This window comes from Coregonus clupeaformis, unplaced genomic scaffold, assembly GCF_020615455.1.
Source record: "Coregonus clupeaformis isolate EN_2021a unplaced genomic scaffold, ASM2061545v1 scaf0948, whole genome shotgun sequence".
Taxonomy (NCBI): domain Eukaryota; kingdom Metazoa; phylum Chordata; class Actinopteri; order Salmoniformes; family Salmonidae; genus Coregonus; species Coregonus clupeaformis.
The window spans coordinates 169,533-186,685 of record NW_025534402.1 but is presented as its reverse complement, the minus strand read 5'-3'; the positions used below and the strand labels follow the sequence as shown (position 1 = coordinate 186,685).

The following is a 17,153-nucleotide window of genomic DNA, read 5'->3' as shown; positions in this document are numbered from 1 at the left end:
CAAAAAAACAATTTTAATTCCAGGTTGTAAGGCAACAAAATAGGAAAAATGCCAAGGGGGGTGAATACTTTCGCAAGCCATTGCATTTGTTTCATGTCTCAGGTAGCCTGCGAAAGCCAACATGGATAGAATGCAATAATTGACTAATATTTGCCATATACTCATAACTCTCATGTGCCAATGTATCGCCACGGTCCATGCCATGGTGAAACTTCCACTCCTGTAGATCTGAAATAATTGGATGGTTAAACTTGCAGCCAACCAGAAAAGCAAGGCGAAACAATTCAGGCATTCTTGAAATACAGGACAATCCTTGTCCTGCAAAGAAACATTTTTACAGTTGAAAAAATTGATTTTGCAAGACGTAGGCATTTAGAATTAATTGTAGTGGAGCTTTATAGTTACACAGTGACATCTAGTGCCCTGCATACCTTCAAAATGACTAGGCAATAATTTATTTCGAAAAAAGTTTCCATCCTAATTTGTCACAATAAAGAAAGTTTGACAGAAGAAAAATCCACCCTTGTCGAACGGATAACAATCTTGTTGATCTCTAGAAAATGTCTCCTATATCTGCCGTTTCCATTACACATGACGCAATTCTTTTTTTTGCGGCATTGCTTTTGTCGAATAAACCTGGGTCAATGGAAACCTGCCTATAGACTGGAGTGAACATGGGTCAGCATCTCTGTGGAACGATATCGACACCTTGTAGAGTCCATGCCCTGAAGAATTGCGGCTGTTCTGAGGGCAAAAGGGGTCTTTATGATGGTGTATCCTGAGGTAGCTCCTTTCTGAGAACCTCTTCCCACAGTGCGTACCGGCGAATGGCCTCTATCCCGTGTGGACCTTCAGGTGCATCTTCAGCTGGTGCTGGGGGAGAACCTCTTCTCACACTGGGGGCAGCTGTAGTGTTCTCCCCTGTGTGGACCCTCTGGTGCCTCTTCAAGTTGAACGAGTGGGAGAAACTGGCCTGGCACAGGTGGCAGCCAAACGGTTTCTCCCCCGTGTGGACCTTCTGGTGTCTCTTCAGGTCACTAGCCTGGGCGAAGCACATGTGACACTGGGTACAGCTGAAGGGTTTCACCCCTGTGTGGACCCTCTTGTGGATCTCCACCTTCTGGGGGCTGCTGAAGCCTTTGTTACAGAACATGCAGAGGAACTGTTTTTCTTTACTTTTTCCTGATATTGCTCCCCCTCCCTGAGCCTGGGCTCTAGCCCTGTCGTTTAAATTCAATACCTGATTGAAAAGGATGCGGCCGTGTGAATCGGAAGGCCCCATCGACGTGGACACTGGGTTGCGATCCCTGAGTATGTGTAAAGGGGTGTGGGTCGCAACATTTGGATTTGTCTCAAAGCTTTCATTGTAATCTAAGAAATCTCTGCCTTGTGAGTGTCCGTCTCCTAGGTGACTATCTGCATTCCAAGTGGGAGGAACGTCGCCCTCCACTTTCACAGTCACTTCATCTACGACCAGACCCTCTCCTTTCTTATCTAGGCACCCTTCAGAGTATACACTACTACTGTACCGGTTCCAGTCCCCTCTAGACAGATCAGTCTGTGCCTCTAAACCCAAGGGCATGTTTTCAGGGTTAATCTCTGAAGTGTAAGAACATGACAGATCATTGTCAGTCTCTAACGCGTCACCTGAGTCCCGATGGGAATTAACCGTCCTCGGGTTACCGTAAAGTAAATACTCTGAGCTGGGAGCAGGAGGACAGCCCAGTCTCCCCAGCCCCAGTCTCTCTGGGTCTGATCTGTGGTCAGATACTGTGTGTAAAAGCCTTTGTGTTACAATTAAAGTCTCTGTCTCTGACTTGAGGACGGCGTTCGGTGCTCCACTGACCTCCATGATGCTGTGTGGGGTCCTGGGCTGGGGCGCTGTATTGGTGGCGAGGTCCTCCGTGGCTACAGGGGGCGCCACTCCAGACGCTGCTCCAGTCTGGATGTCTCTGTTGTGTCGTGTTTCCTCTCCTTCAGTCCTCTCCTGCTTGATCAGAGACGATCCTCCAGGACCTGCAGCCTCTGTATCTGCAGACTGACACAAGAAGAGAGGAGGTTATTATCAGTACATGAGTTGAATTGGATAACAATGTCGTAAGGAAGTCTCACAAGCTCCCATATGGCAGATAAATGAGGATGTTACATATAAGCAAGTGAATTGCTGAGGGGAGCCTTTCTGAAATAAACTGGCCACATTTGATGTACTGTAATTTTGATGTAACACTATTAGTCTGGTCCTCTGTAGCTCAACTGGTAGAGCACGGTGCTTGTAACGCCAAGGTAGTGGGTTCGATCCCCGGGACCACCCCATACACACAAAATGTATGCACGCATGACTGTAAGTCGCTTTGGATAAAAGCGTCTGCTAAATGGCATATTATTTATTATTATTATTATTATTACACTAACCTCTATCACGATAACATGCTGGGTTGAGGTTCCACTTCCCTCATCAACAATGATTGGTTGGTCATCGCTCCATGTATTGTGTCCCGCTGGCTTCACAAAGCTCCTGTGGCCTCTAGTGAGATGTCCTTCACCTGAGAGAGTGATTGGGGGAAAAGAGGTGGTTAGGTTAGGTACTGCTAAAGCGTCTGCTAAATGGCATATTATTATTATTATTTACTGTCAATACTCAATGCTATATTGTACACTATTGATAGTATTGACACTGTCTATAAGGTAACACTTCTCATAACTTCTTGAAAGATAGGTAGCTAAGTCGTAATCAGGGGAATTATTGCATACTATCCAAACATGCGCTGAGGGGAACGGGGCAAAATGTACCTCTTGCCATTCCTCTGTATCGGTCGATGATCTTGTCAGTACTGGGACGACTGGCGAGGACGCGCTCTCGGATTGTCTTCTCTGCGCGCTCCCGTGCCACCTTCAATTCCAGTAGCTGTAGTTTCCTCCGCAATGCCCTGTTTTCATTTTGGCTTTGAGAAATTTCTAAACGAAACACTGCATAGTCGTCGTCTACGAGTTTACAGATCTCTGCAACTGCTGTATTCGCTAGAACCTCCATAATGGAGGCCATTTGAGTGTGAAAACCCATAGCCATTGTTGTTAGCTAGCTAACGTTAGAAGCTAACTAGCGTTACCTAAATAACGTAACATCTATCAACCAAGTCCTGTCTTCAACGCGAATTAAAGACAGCCGGGGGGTAAGTATTTGATGCTGTGCAGTTAAATTAGTCACATTTTGAGTTCCATGGTGTTAATAAATGTCTAAATAACAATAATAAAAACGCTATCGTGAAAATTGTTCTTGGTCACTGTTTACTTCCCTTCCACATTGACGAGAAATGATTTCATTGGCGGGCGTCTTGGGGCGTGATTAAATGAAAAAAGAGTGCGGGCTGCTCTGTAAACTACGGTAATGCTAATTGATTATACATTAGACTAATTCCACCACAGAAATATACATAAATAGAAATCAACAACAAATCACGACCTTTTATGGGCAGTCTCTTTGATGCTCAGAGAAGACTTGTTTGAAAGAACAGTGTGTTAGCTAGAATATAACAATTACATAGTGACTTTATTCCATCTAGGCCTATGTCACCACAGTAACGTAAATATTCAACTGCCGAGGTTTATTGTCTCTCTAAAAACAGGTATTTACAATCCTGTTTCAAATTACAAGTTAACAATGGGTTAATTACCCTCTTAAACAGACATTAAAATGTTGTACACTCTGACCCAGTTTATAGAGACCAGGCATTCTGGAATATCAAGTACAGGTGCACTTTAGTTCATGTTTAATATTTCAACCCAGTCATCACAAGACCTGAAGCCTTCATGCCATTTAATGTAAACAGCTTGAGGTCAAGGACTGTTTGTAAAGATCCCATACCAAAGATGATAGATAAGCTTTTGAGTGCTGGGGTTTTTCATAACAGAACAGTTACGATGTCCCCCAGCGATTTTTGAACTTTTCCTGTTGAAAAACTATGTCCCAAGTATAAATAAAGTACACACACACTAAAGGGTAAAACACATGTTTTGAGCAAAATAGTGTTTTTTAGACACAACTGCTCAATAGTTGGCCTGATGGTCAAATGTGATGTCATTAGCCTCCCCCTTGCTTGAGAAACAATAGAGGAGCAATAGAGAACAAAAGAGGAAAGGCCACTTATTGAGATGACTTTTGTTAAGTAAATCAGGTGTTAACTGAGGTGGAAAGGAGACTAGAGGAGGACTTTAAGAGGGACTTGATTTGAGCATGTTTTGGTCAGTTTTTGCATTGATGAACACAGTGACATGGTGACGTACATCAGTATAAATACAGCCAACTTTAAGTGTTTGACTTGTGTGGCTGAGTAAGTTAATTATTGAGTGGCAATGTTTGCTACAGCCATGTGTATGGGATTATCAAATCAAATCAAATATTATTTGTCACATGCGCCGAATACAAAAGGTTTTGGTAGACCTTATAGTGAAATGCTTACTTACAAGCCCTTAACCAACAATGCAGTTTTAAGAAAGAGTACCAAAAAAAATCACCAAAAAATACAATATAAAATAATACGAAATAAAAGTCACAAATTATTAAAGAGCAGCAGTAAAAATAACAATAGCAAGGCTATATACATGGGGTACCGGTACCGAGTCAATGTGCGGGGGCACCCGTTAGTCGAGGTAATTGGGGTAATATGTGCATGTAGGTAGAGTTATTAAAGTGACTATGCATAGATAATAAACAGAGAGTAGCAGCAGCGTAAAAGAGGGGTGTGGGGGGGCAATGCAAATAGTCTGGGTAGCCATTTTATTAGATGTTCAGGAGTCTTATGGCTTGGGGGTAGAAGCTGTTTAGAAGCCTCTTGGACCTAGACTTGGCGCTCCGGTACCGCTTGCCGTGCGGTAGCAGAGAGAACAGTCTATGACTAGGGTGGCTGGAGTCTTTGACCATTTTTAGGGCCTTCCTCTGACACCGCCTGGTATAGAGGTCCTGGATGGCAGGAAGCTTGGCCCCAGTGATGTACTGGGCCATACGCACTACTCTCTGTAGTGCCTTGTAGTCAGAGGCCGAGCAGTTGCCATACCAGGCAGTGATGCAACCAGTCAGGATGCTCTCGATGGTGCAGCTGTAGAACCTTTTGAGGATCTGAGGACCCATGCCAAATACCTATAGGCTGTCTCGTCGTTGTCGGTTATCAGGCCTACCACTGTTGTGTCATCGGCAAACTTAATGATGGTGTTGGAGTCGTGCCTGGCCATGCAGTCACGAGTGAACAGGGAGTACAGGAGGGGACTGAGCACACACCCCTGAGGGTCCCCCGTGTTGAGGATCAGCGTGGCGGATGTGTTGTTACCTACCCTTACCACCTGGGGGTGACCCGTCAGGAAGTCCAGGATCCAGTTGCAGAGGGAGGTGTTTAGTCCCAGGGTCCTTAGCTTAGTGATGAGCTTTGAGGGCACTATGGTGTTGAACGCTGAGCTGTAGTCAATGAATAGTATTCTCACATAGGTGTTCCTTTTGTCCAGGTGTGAAAGGGCAGTGTGGAGAACAATAGTGATTACATCATCTGTGGATCTGTTGGGGCGATATGCAAATTGGAGTGGGTCTAGGGTTTCTGGGATAATGGTGTTGATGTGAGCCATGACCAGCCTTTCAAAGCACTTCATGGCTACAGACGTGAGTGCTACGGGTCGGTAGTCATTTAGCCAGGTTACCTTAGTGTTCTTGGGCACAGGGACTATGGTGGTCTGCTTGAAACATGTTGGTATTACAGACTCAGACAGGGAGAGGTTGAAAATGTCAGTGAAGACACTTGCCAGTTGGCCAGCGCATGCTCAGAGTACATGTCCTGGTAATCTGTCTGGCTCCGCGGCCTTGTGAATGTTGACCTGTTTAAAGGTCTTACTTACATCAGCTACGGAGAGCGTGATCACACAGTCATCCAGAACAGCTGATGCTCTCATGCATGTTTCAGTGCTACTTGCCTCGAAGCAAGCATATAAGTAATTTAGCTTGTCTTGTAGGCTCGTGTCACTGGGCAGCTCGCGGCTGTGCTTCCCTTTGTAGTCTGTAATCAATCAATCAATTTTATTTTATATAGCCCTTCTTACATCAGCTAATATCTCGAAGTGCTGTACAGAAACCCAGCCTAAAACCCCAAACAGCTAGTAATGCAGGTGTAGAAGCACGGTGGCTAGGAAAAACTCCCTAGAAAGGCGAAAACCTAGGAAGAAACCTAGAGAGGAACCAGGCTATGAGGGGTGGCCAGTCCTCTTCTGGCTGTGCCGGGTGAAGATTATAACAGAACCATGCCAAGATGTTCAAAAATGTTCATAAGTGACAAGCATGGTCAAATAATAATCAGGAATAAATCTCAGTTGGCTTTTCATAGCCGATCATTAAGAGTTGAAAACAGCAGGTCTGGGACAGGTAGGGGTTCCATAACCGCAGGCAGAACAGTTGAAACTGGAATAGCAGCAAGGCCAGGCGGACTGGGGACAGCAAGGAGTCACCACGGCCGGTAGTCCCGACGTATGGTCCTAGGTGCTCAGGTCTCTCAGTTGGCTTTTCATAGCCGATCATTAAGAGTTGAAAACAGCAGGTCTGGGACAGGTAGGGGTTTCGTAACCGCAGGCAGAACAGTTGAAACTGGAATAGCAGCAAGGCCAGGCGGACTGGGGACAGCAAGGTGTCATCATGCCCGGTAGTCCTGACGTATGGTCCTAGGGCTCGGTCTCTCAGAGAGAAAGAGAGAACGAGAGAATTAGAGAGAGCATACTTAAATTCACACAGGACACTGGATAAGACAGGAGAAGTACTCCAGGTATAACCAACTAACCCCAGCCCCCGACACATAAACTACTGCAGCATAAATACTGGAGGCTGAGACAGGAGCGGTCCGGAGACACTGTGGCCCCATCCGAAGAAACCCCCGGACAGGGCCAAACAGGAAGGATATAACCCCACCCACTCTGCCAAAGCACAGCCCCCGCACCACTAGAGGGATATCCTCAACCACCAACTTACAATCCTGAGACAAGGCCGAGTATAGCCCACAGAGGTCTCCACCACAGCACAAACCAAGGGGGGCGCCAACCCAGACAGGAAGATCACGTCAGTAACTCAACCCACTCAAGTGACGCACCCCTCCCAGGGACGGCATGAAAGAGCACCAGCAAGCCAGTGACTCAGCCCCTGCAACAGGGTTAGAGGCAGAGAACCCCAGTGGAGAGGGGAACCGGCCCGGCAGAGACAGCAAGGGCTGTTCGTTGCTCCAGAGCCTTTCCGTTCACCTTCACACTCCTGGGCCAGACTACACTCAATCATATGACCTACTGAAGAGATAAGTCTTCAGTAAAGACTTAAAGGTTGAGACCGAGTCTGCGTCTCTCACATGGGTAGGGAGACTGTTCCATAAAAATGGAGATCTATAGGAGAAAGCCCTGCCTCCCGCTGTTTGCTTAGAAATTCTAGGGACAATTAGGAGGCCTGCGTCTTGTGACCGTAGCGTACGTATTGGTATGTACGGCAGGACCAACTCGGAAAGATAGGTAGGAGCAAGCCCATGTAACGCTTTATAGGTTAACAGTAAAACCTTGAAATCAGCCCTTGCCTTAACAGGAAGCCAGTGTAGGGAAGCTAGCACTGGAGTAATATGATCAAATTTCTTGGTTCTAGTCAGGATTCTAGCAGCCGTATTTAGCACTAACTGAAGTTTATTTAGTGCTTTATCCGGGTAGCCGGAAAATAGAGCATTGCAGTAGTCTAACCTAGAAGTAACAAATGCATGGATTAATTTTTCTGCATCATTTTTGGACAGAAAATTTCTGATTTTTGCAATGTTACGTAGATGGAAAAAAGCTGTCCTTGAAACAGTCTTGATATGTTCGTCAAAAGAGAGATCAGGGTCAAGAGTAACGCCGAGGTCCTTCACAGTTTTATTTGAGACGACTTTACAACCATCAAGATGAATTGTCAGATTTAACAGAAGATCTCTTTGTTTCTTGGGACCTAGAACAAGCATCTCTGTTTTGTCCGAGTTTAAAAGTAAAAAGTTTTCAGCCATCCACTTCCTTATGTCTGAAACACAGGCTTCTAGCGAGGGCAATTTTGGGGCTTCACCATGTTTCATTGAAATGTACAGCTGTGTGTCATCCGCATAGCAGTGAAAGTTAACATTATGTTTTCGAATAACATCCCCAAGAGGTAAAATATATAGTGAAAACAATAGTGGTCCTAAAACGGAACCTTGAGGAACACCGAAATGTACAGTTGATTTGTCGGAGGACAGACCATTCACAGAGACAAACTGATATCTTTCCGACAGGTAAGATCTAAACCAGGCCAGAACTTGTCCGTGTAGACCAATTTGGGTTTCCAGTCTCTCCAAAAGAATGTGGTGATCGATGGTGTCAAAGGCAGCACTAAGGTCTAGTAGCACGAGGACAGATGCAGAGCCTCGGTCTGACGCCATTAAAAGGTCATTTACCACCTTCACAAGTGCAGTCTCAGTGCTATGATGGGGTCTAAAACCAGACTGAAGCATTTCGTACACATTGTTTGTCTTCAGAAAGGCAGTGAGTTGCTGCGCAACAGCTTTTTCTAAAATTTTTGAGAGGAATGGAAGATTCGATATAGGCCGATAGTTTTTTATATTTTCCGGGTCAAGGTTTGGCTTTTTCAAGAGAGGCTTTATCACTGCCACTTTTAGTGAGTTTGGTACACATCCGGTGGATAGAGAGCTGTTTATTATGTTCAACATAGGAGGGCCAAGCACAGGAAGCAGCTCCTTCAGCAGTTTAGTAGGAATAGGATCCAGTATGCAGCTTGAAGGTTTAGAGGCCATGATTATTTTCATCATTGTGTCAAGAGATATAGTACTAAAACACTTAAGTGTCTCTCCCGATCCCAGGCCCTCGCAGAGTCTGTGCAGATCCAGGACAGCTAAGCCCTGGAGGAATACGCAGATTCAAAGAGGAGTCCGTAATTTGCTTTCTAATGGTCATGATCTTTTCCTCAAAGAAGTTCATGAATTTATTACTGCTGAAGTGAAAGCCATCCTCTCTTGGGGAATGCTGCTTTTTAGTTAGCTTTGCAACAGTATCAAAAAGAAATTTTGGATTATTCTTATTTTCCTCGATTAAGTTGGAAAAGTAGGATGATCGAGCAGCAGTGAGGGCTCTTCGGTACTGCACGGTACTGTCTTTCCAAGCTAGTCGGAAGACTTCCAGTTTGGTGTGGCGCCATTTCCGTTCCAATTTCCTGGAAGCTTGCTTCAAAGCTCGGGTATTTTCTGTATACCAGGGAGCTAGTTTCTTATGACAAATGTTTTTCGTTTTTAGGGGTGCAACTGCATCTAGGGTATTGCGCAAGGTTAAATTGAGTTCCTCAGTTAAGTGGTTAACTGATTTTTGTCCTCTGACGTCCTTGGGTAGGCAGAAGGAGTCTGGAAGGGCATCAAGGAATTTTTGTGTTGTCTGAGAATTTATAGCACGACTTTTGATGCTCCTTGGTTGGGGTCTGAGCAGATTATTTGTTGCGATTGCAAACGTAATAAAATGGTGGTCCGATAGTCCAGGATTTTGTGGAAAAACATTAAGATCTACAACATTTATTCCATGGGACAAAACTAGGTCCAGAGTATGACTGTGGCAGTGAGTAGGTCCAGAGACATGTTGGACAAAACCCACTGAGTCGATGATGGCTCCGAAAGACTTTTGGAGTGGGTCTGTGGACTTCTCCATGTGAATATTAAAATCACCAAAAATTAGAATATGATCTGCTATGACTACAAGGTCTGATAGGAATTCAGGAAACTCAGAGAGGAACGCTGTATATGGCCCAGGAGGCCTGTAAACAGTAGCTATAAAAAGTGATTGAGTAGGCTGCATAGATTTCATGACTAGAAGCTCAAAAGATGAAAACGCCATTTTTTTTTTGTAAATTGAAATTTGCTATCGTAAATGTTAGCAACACCTCCGCCTTTGCGGGATGCACGGGGAATATGGTCACTAGTGTAACCAGGAGGTGAGGCCTCATTTAACACAGCAAATTTATCAGGCTTAAGCCATGTTTCAGTCAGGCCAATCACATCAAGATTATGATCAGTGATTAGTTCATTGACTATGACTGCCTTTGAAGTGAGGGATCTAACATTAAGTAACCCTATTTTGAGATGTGAGGTATCACGATCTCTTTCAATAATGGCAGGAATGGAGGAGGTCTTTATCCTAATAAGATTGCTAGGGTGAACACCGCCATGTTTAGTTTTGCCCAACCTAGGTCGAGGCACAGACACAGTCTCAATGGGTATGGCTGAGCTGACTACACTGACTATGCTATTGGCAGACTCCACTAAGCTGGCAGGTTGGCTAACAGCCTGCTGCCTGGCCTGCACCCTATTTCACTGTGGGGCTAGAGGAGTTAGAGCCCTATCTATGTTGGTAGATAAGAGGAGAGCACCCCTCCAGCTAGGATGGAGTCCGTCACTCCTCAGCAGGTCAGGCTTGGTCCTGTTTGTGGGTGAGTCCCAGAAAGAGGGCCAATTATCCACAAATGTTATCTTTTGGGAGGGGCAGAAAACAGTTTTCAACCAGCGATTGAGTGCTGAGACTCTGCTGTAGAGCTCGTCACTTCCCCTAACTGGGAGGGGGCCAGAGACAATTACTCGATGCCGACACATCTTTCTAGCTGATTTACAAGCTGAAGCTATGTTGCACTTGGTGACCTCTAGTTTGTAATAGTTTGCAAACCCTGCCACATCCAATGAGCGTCGGAGCCGGTGTAGTACGATTCGATCTTAGTCCTGTATTGACACTTTGCCTGGTTGATGGTTCGTTGGAGGGCATAGCGGGATTTCTTATATGCTTCCGGGTTAGAGTCCCGCTCCTTGAAAGTGGCAGCTCTACCCTTTAGCTCAGTGCAGATGTTGTCTGTAATCCATGGCTTCTGGTTGGGGTATGTACGTACAGTCACTGTGGGGACGACGTCATCGATGCACTTATTGATGAAGCCAGTGACTGATGTGGTGTACTCCTCAATGCCATCGGAAGAATCCCGGAACATATTCCAGTCTGTGCTAGCAAAACAGTCCTGTAGCGTAGGATCTGCTTCATCTGACCACTTTTTTATTGACCGAGTCACTGGTGCTTCCTGATTTTTTTTGAGTTTTTGCTTGTAAGCAGGAATCAGGAGGATAGAATTATGGTTAGATTTTCCAAATGGAGGGCGAGGGAGAGCTGTGTACGCTTCTCTGTGTGTGGAGTAAAGGTGGTCTAGAGTTTTTTCCCCCTCTGGTTGCACATTTAACATGCTGGTAGAAATGAGGTAAAACGGATTTAAGTTTCCCTGCATTAAAGTCCCCGGCCACTAGGAGCGCCGCCTCTGGATGAGCGTTTTCCTGTTTCCTTATGGCCGTATACAGTTCATTGAGTGCGGTCTTAGTGCACTCAATTATAATGATGACAGAACTACGTGTGTTTGCATTTAGAATTTCGTGGTTGCAAGTACAATTTGCAAATGTGTAATTTAATTTTGCAAGCTTGTATCATGTCTCAAACTCAAATTTGAATACGTTCAATAAGATTTGCAAGCATAATTTATTTTCAGAATGATTACAAATCCTTTTATAAGTATGAATATTCTGCTGTGAATCAAAAATACACTTGCAGATTTTGAATCTGCGCGGTCTGAGTTCTGTCACTGTTGTCACGTTACCAAGAGATTTGTAAACTTGTAGAAAGTTCTGTAAATTTGTAGAAAAGAGATTTGCAGGTAAATATTTGATTTGCGCAGCTCTGGGGGCAGGACCTTTTACTCCTGACCAATCAGTTCCCTTTGCCAATACCACAGCCGCCGAACCATTGGCTGGATTGTTCCATCAATCAAATCTCAGGAAGTAGCTACCCACATGAACAAGAGAGGATTAAGTAAATAAAACCAGGTGGGAGCTGGGACTAAGGTCGACGATGGATTGATTGGGCCTCATAGATGCGCGTCACATGAAAACAAACATGTCTGACTTCTACATAATGAAAAAATCAGTACAATTTATCGTATTGGACGTGGGGAAAATTGGAAGAGTAGGGGGAGTTAGAGGAGAAATGTTGTCCCTAGAAAAGGCAAGAACTAAATGTATGCAGGAGAAGTGGATGTAGCTCAGTTGGTAGAGCATGGCGTTTGCAACGCCGGGGTTGTGGGTTCGATTCACACGGGGGGCCAGTATGAAAAATGTTGTTGTTTTTTTATAATGTATGCACTCACTAACTGTAAGTCGCTCTGGATAAGAGCATCTGCTATATGACTAAAATGTAAATGTAAGTGCAGTACTATCATAAGGAGAGTTAAACAGTTGAAGTCGGAAGTTTACATACACCTTAGCCAAATACATTTAAACTCTGTTTTTCACAATTCCTGACATTTAATCCTAGTAAAAATTCCCTGTCTTAGGTCAGTTAGGATCACCACTTTATTTTAAGAATGTGAAATGTCAGAATAATACTAGAGAGAATGATTTATTTCAGCTTTTATTTCTTTCATCACATTCCCAGTGGGTCAGAAGTTTACATACACTCAATTAGTATTTGGTAGCATTGCCTTTAAATTGTTTAACTTGGGTCAAACGTTTCAGGTTACCTTCCACAAGCTTCCCACAATAAATTGGGTGAATTTTGGCCCATTCCTCCTGACAGAGCTGGTGTAACTGAGTCAGGTTTGTAGGCCTCCTTGCTCTCACACGCTTTTTCAGTTCTGCCCACAAATGTTCTATAGGATTGAGGTCAGGGCTTTGTGATGGCCACTCCAATACCTTGACTTTGTTGTCCTTAAGCCACTTTGCCACAACTTTGGAAGTATGCTTGGGGTCATTGTCCATTTGGAAGACCAATTTGTGACAAAGCTTTAACTTCCTGACTGATGTCTTGAGATGTTGCTTCAATATATCCACATCATTTTCCTTCCTCATGATGCCATCTATTTTGTGAAGTGCACCAGTCCCTCCTGCAGCAAAGTACCCCCACAGCATGATGCTGCCACCCCTGTGCTTCACGGTTGGGATGGTGTTCTTTGGCTTGCAAGCATACCCCTTTTTCCTCCAAACATAACAATGGTCATTATGGCCAAACAGTTCTATTTTTGTTTCATCAGACCAGAGGACATTTCTCCAAAAAGTATGGTCTTTGTCCCCATGTGCAGTTGCAAACCATAGTCTGGCTTTTTTATGGCGGTTTTGGAGCAGTGGCTTCTAACTTGCTGAGCGGCCTTTCAGATTATGTCGATATAGGACACGTTTTACTGTGGATATAGATACTTTTGTACCCGTTTCCTCCAGAATCTTCACAAGGTCCTTTGCTGTTGTTCTAGGATTGATTTGCACTTTTCGCACCAAAGTACGTTCATCTCTAGGAGACAGAACACGTCTCCTTCCTGAGCGGTATGACGGCTGCGTGGTCCCATGGTGTTTATACTTGCGTACTATTGTTTGTACAGATGAACGTGGTACCTTCAGGCGTTTGGAAATTGCTCCCAAGAATGAACCAGACTTGTGGAGGTCTACAAGTCTTTTCCTGAGGTCTTGGCTGATTTCTTTTGATTTTCCCATGATGTCAAGCAAAGAGGCAGTGAGTTTGAAGGTAGGCCTTGAAATACATCCACAGGTACACCTCAATTGACTAAAATTATGTCAATTAGCCTATCAGAAGCTTCTAAAGCCAGAATTTTCCAAGCTGTTTAAAGGCACAGTCAACTTACTGTATGTAAACTTCTGACCCACTGGAATTGTGATACAGTAAATTATGAGTGAAATAATCTGTCTGTAAACAATTGTTGGAAAAATTACTTGTGTCATGCACAAAGTAGATGTCCTAACCAACTTGCCAAAACTATAGTTTATTAACAAGAAATTTGTGGAGTGGTTGAAAAACAAGTTGTAATGACTCCAACCTAAGTGTATGTAAACTTCCGACTTCAACTGTACTTGGAATACGGAGGAGGAATGGAGGGGAAAAGAGAGGCAGAGGAGGTCTAAGAGAGGGTGGGAGGAAGAGGGTGAGCTTGAGGTAGTTAAAAATGGCGGGAAAAAGGGAGATGGTTTGTTAACGAAGAATGGTTGAAAGTGTAAACAGAGTGAGTTGAAGACAGGAGGAGAAATGGAAGTGAATGAGGGCAAAGTATCGGAGGTGGAAGGTGTGGTGAAGTTCTCGGAGCCCGAGGTTTGTACCGAGGTTCAGGATAAAGATGAGTCTGTGACAGTAGGAGTGAAGTTTTGGGAAAAAGTGGACCCTTGCCTTTTGGCTGATCCATTTGTGGTTTCAGGGTGGGTGAAAATGGATTTGGGTGCTGTGAAATCGGTGAGGTAACCAGAAGTGGTCTAGTGATAATTGTTTGTGTTTCTGCTGGTCAGAGGGAGCAGGCGCTCCGTGTTAAACGAATGGGGGCAAGAATTGTGAATTGTTTTGCTCTCAAGAAAAGGGCGCCATTGAACGGCGTGAAAATAAAAACTATATATTTTAAAGACTTGTTACTTTTGAACACTTGTCAAACTACTTCATTCCACTGCCTGTTTATTGATTAATTGGTGACAGAAAAAGTTGCCAAGAAAAATGCCCCACCCAATTTCACTGCAAATAGACTACCAGGCTGTATTGGTATCATTTGGCTGGTGTGCACATCACATGAGTGTTTAATTAGCCAACTTACTGACTGACTAGGCTTATTGTTTTTCATGTTTTTGTTATTGCATTTCAGGTGGAGCAGGAGTAAGATCACTAGAAAGCAGCATGCTGCCAGACCACCACAGGACCCGAGAGGTATTACAGTCAATGCTTATGAACCGGATATTGTATTTGAATTGCTCATTTATATCAATGACACTAACAAAATGGTTGGATTGTTCAGCAACATGTGCAGTAAATGCTAACACGGCTTTGGTGATGAAAGGTATATCATGTATTTATTGTCATCTCCGTATCAGGCCTCTGCATGCTGTGACAAGGGCCTGGATGGTGACATATGCTTCAAGCTACCTGACTGAATACTGGGGCCTTCAGCGGTACCTTCCCTTTGATTACAGCAAGAGTTTCCTTATGTCTCGTAGCCATTTAACATGTACTGTATGTGACCACTCAAATTCTTACAAACCGCTACGAACACAAGAACAGACTTATATTCACTTGTCCCTGGCTGCGTTTACAGGCAGCCCAATTCTGATATTTTTTCCACTAATTGGTCTTTTGACCAATCCCAGATCTTTTCACATCAGATCTTTTTCAGCGCTGATCTGATTGGTCAAAAGACCAATTGTTGAAAAAAAAGATCAGACTTGGGCTGCCTGTCTGAACAGTCCTATTCTTCAGGCTTGTCTGGGATATATATTTTAGTTGGCACACCTGTGTGATATCTTTTATAAATTAATAATAATTTATTCACCCTGGATATGAGAGTTGCATTGATTTGAGACCTTTTGGAATCAGAAGCGCCAAGTGTTGTCTTGATGGAGAACGTCTGTATGTTGTCAGATGTTTAAGTTACCATAGTAGTTAGTAAAAATTAGAAGAACAGGCTGAAACAGTTATGGTTTTTTAACCTATTAAAAAATGAACATGAGTAGTTTATACAAAAGTTTATTGCATTTCGTGGTCATCCCACAAATTGGACAATTTTAAAGCCTTGATAGTTGCATCCTTCCTCAGGGAACTGTCTGCTGATAGCTGACAACATGGTGGCAGGTTTTTTGATGTGCTGCTCTAGAGTTCCCAGCAGACTCACCTGGGAATAGGGGGATGGACAGAGTGTGCAAAGCTGTCATCAAGGCAAAGGGTGGCTAATTTGAAAAATCGCAAATATAAAATACATTTTGATTTGTTTAACACTTTTTTGGTTACTACATGATTCCATGTGTGTTATTTCATAGTTTTGATGTCTTCACGATTATTCTACAATGTAGAAAATAGTAAAAATAAAGAAAAACCCTGGAATGAGTAGGTGTGTCCAAACTTTTGACTGGTACTGTGTATAAACTCAGCAAAAAAAGAAACGTCCTCTCACTGTCAACTGCGTTTATTTTCAGCAAACTTAACATGTGTAAATATTTGTATGAACATAACAAGATTCAACAACCGAGACATAAACTGAACAAGTTCCACAGACATGTGACTAACAGAAATGGAATAATGTATCCCTGAACAAAGGAGGGCTCAAAATCAAAAGTAACAGTCAGTATCTGGTGTGGCCACCAGCTGCATTAAGTACTGCAGTGCATCTCCTCCTCATGGACTGCACCAAATTTGCCAGTTCTTGCTGTGATATGTTACCCCACTCTTCCACCAAGACACCTGCAAGTTCCCGGACATTTCTGGGGGGAATGGCCCTAGCCTTCACCCTCCGATCCAACAGGTCCCAGACGTGCTCAATAGGATTGAGATCCGGGCTCTTCGCTGGCCATGGCAGAACACTGACATTCCTGTCTTGCAGGAAATCACGCACAGAACGAGCAGTATGGCTGGTGGCATTGTCATGCTGGAGGGTCATGTCAGGATGAGCCTGCAGGAAGGGTACCACATGAGGGAGGAGGATGTCTTCCCCGTAACGCACAGCGTTGAGATTGCCTGCAATGACAACAAGCTCAGTCCGATGATGCTGTGACACACCACCCCAGACCATGACGGACCCTCTACCTCCAAATCGATCCCACTCCAGAGTACAGGCCTCGGTGTAACGCTCATTTCTTCGATGATCAACGTGAATCCGGCCATCACCCCTGGTGAGACAAAACCACTTTTTGCCAGTCCTGTCTGGTCCAGCGACGGTGGGTTTGTGCCCATAGGCGAAGTTGTTGCCAGTGATATCTGGTGAGGACCTGCCTTACAACAGGCCTACAAGCCCTCAGTCCAGCCTCTTTCAGCCTATTGCGGACAGTCCTGAGCACTGATGGAGGGATTGTGCGTTCCTGGTGTAACTCGGGCAGTTGTTGTTGTCATCCTGTACCTGTCCCGCAGGTGTGATGTTCTGATGTACCGATCCTGTGCAGGTGTTGTAACACTGCGAGGACGTTCAGCTGTCCATTCTGTCTCCCTGTAGCGCTGTCTTAGGCGTCTCACAGTACGGACATTGCAATTTATTGCCCTGGCCACATCTGCAGTCCTCATGCCTCCTTGCAGCATGCCTAAGGCACGTTCACGCAGATGAGCAG

The 17,153-nt window shown here is 44.3% G+C and overlaps 1 protein-coding gene and 1 long non-coding RNA gene across 2 annotated transcripts in view; one reads left to right on the top strand and one right to left on the bottom strand.

Annotated features, from left to right (window-relative positions):
- Positions 1-17,153, bottom strand: part of LOC121556656 (zinc finger protein 777) — a 34,303-nt gene that overhangs the window by 11,760 nt on the left and 5,390 nt on the right. Inside the window, 1 exon segment of the mRNA XM_045217159.1 lies at positions 1,847-1,948. Within this exon segment, the coding sequence (XP_045073094.1) occupies positions 1,847-1,948 (102 nt within the window).
- LOC121556689 lies at positions 2,954-15,780 on the top strand. Its single transcript, XR_005998207.2, has 3 exons — positions 2,954-3,170; positions 14,711-14,772; positions 14,937-15,780. It is a non-coding gene; the product is annotated as an uncharacterized LOC121556689 (long non-coding RNA).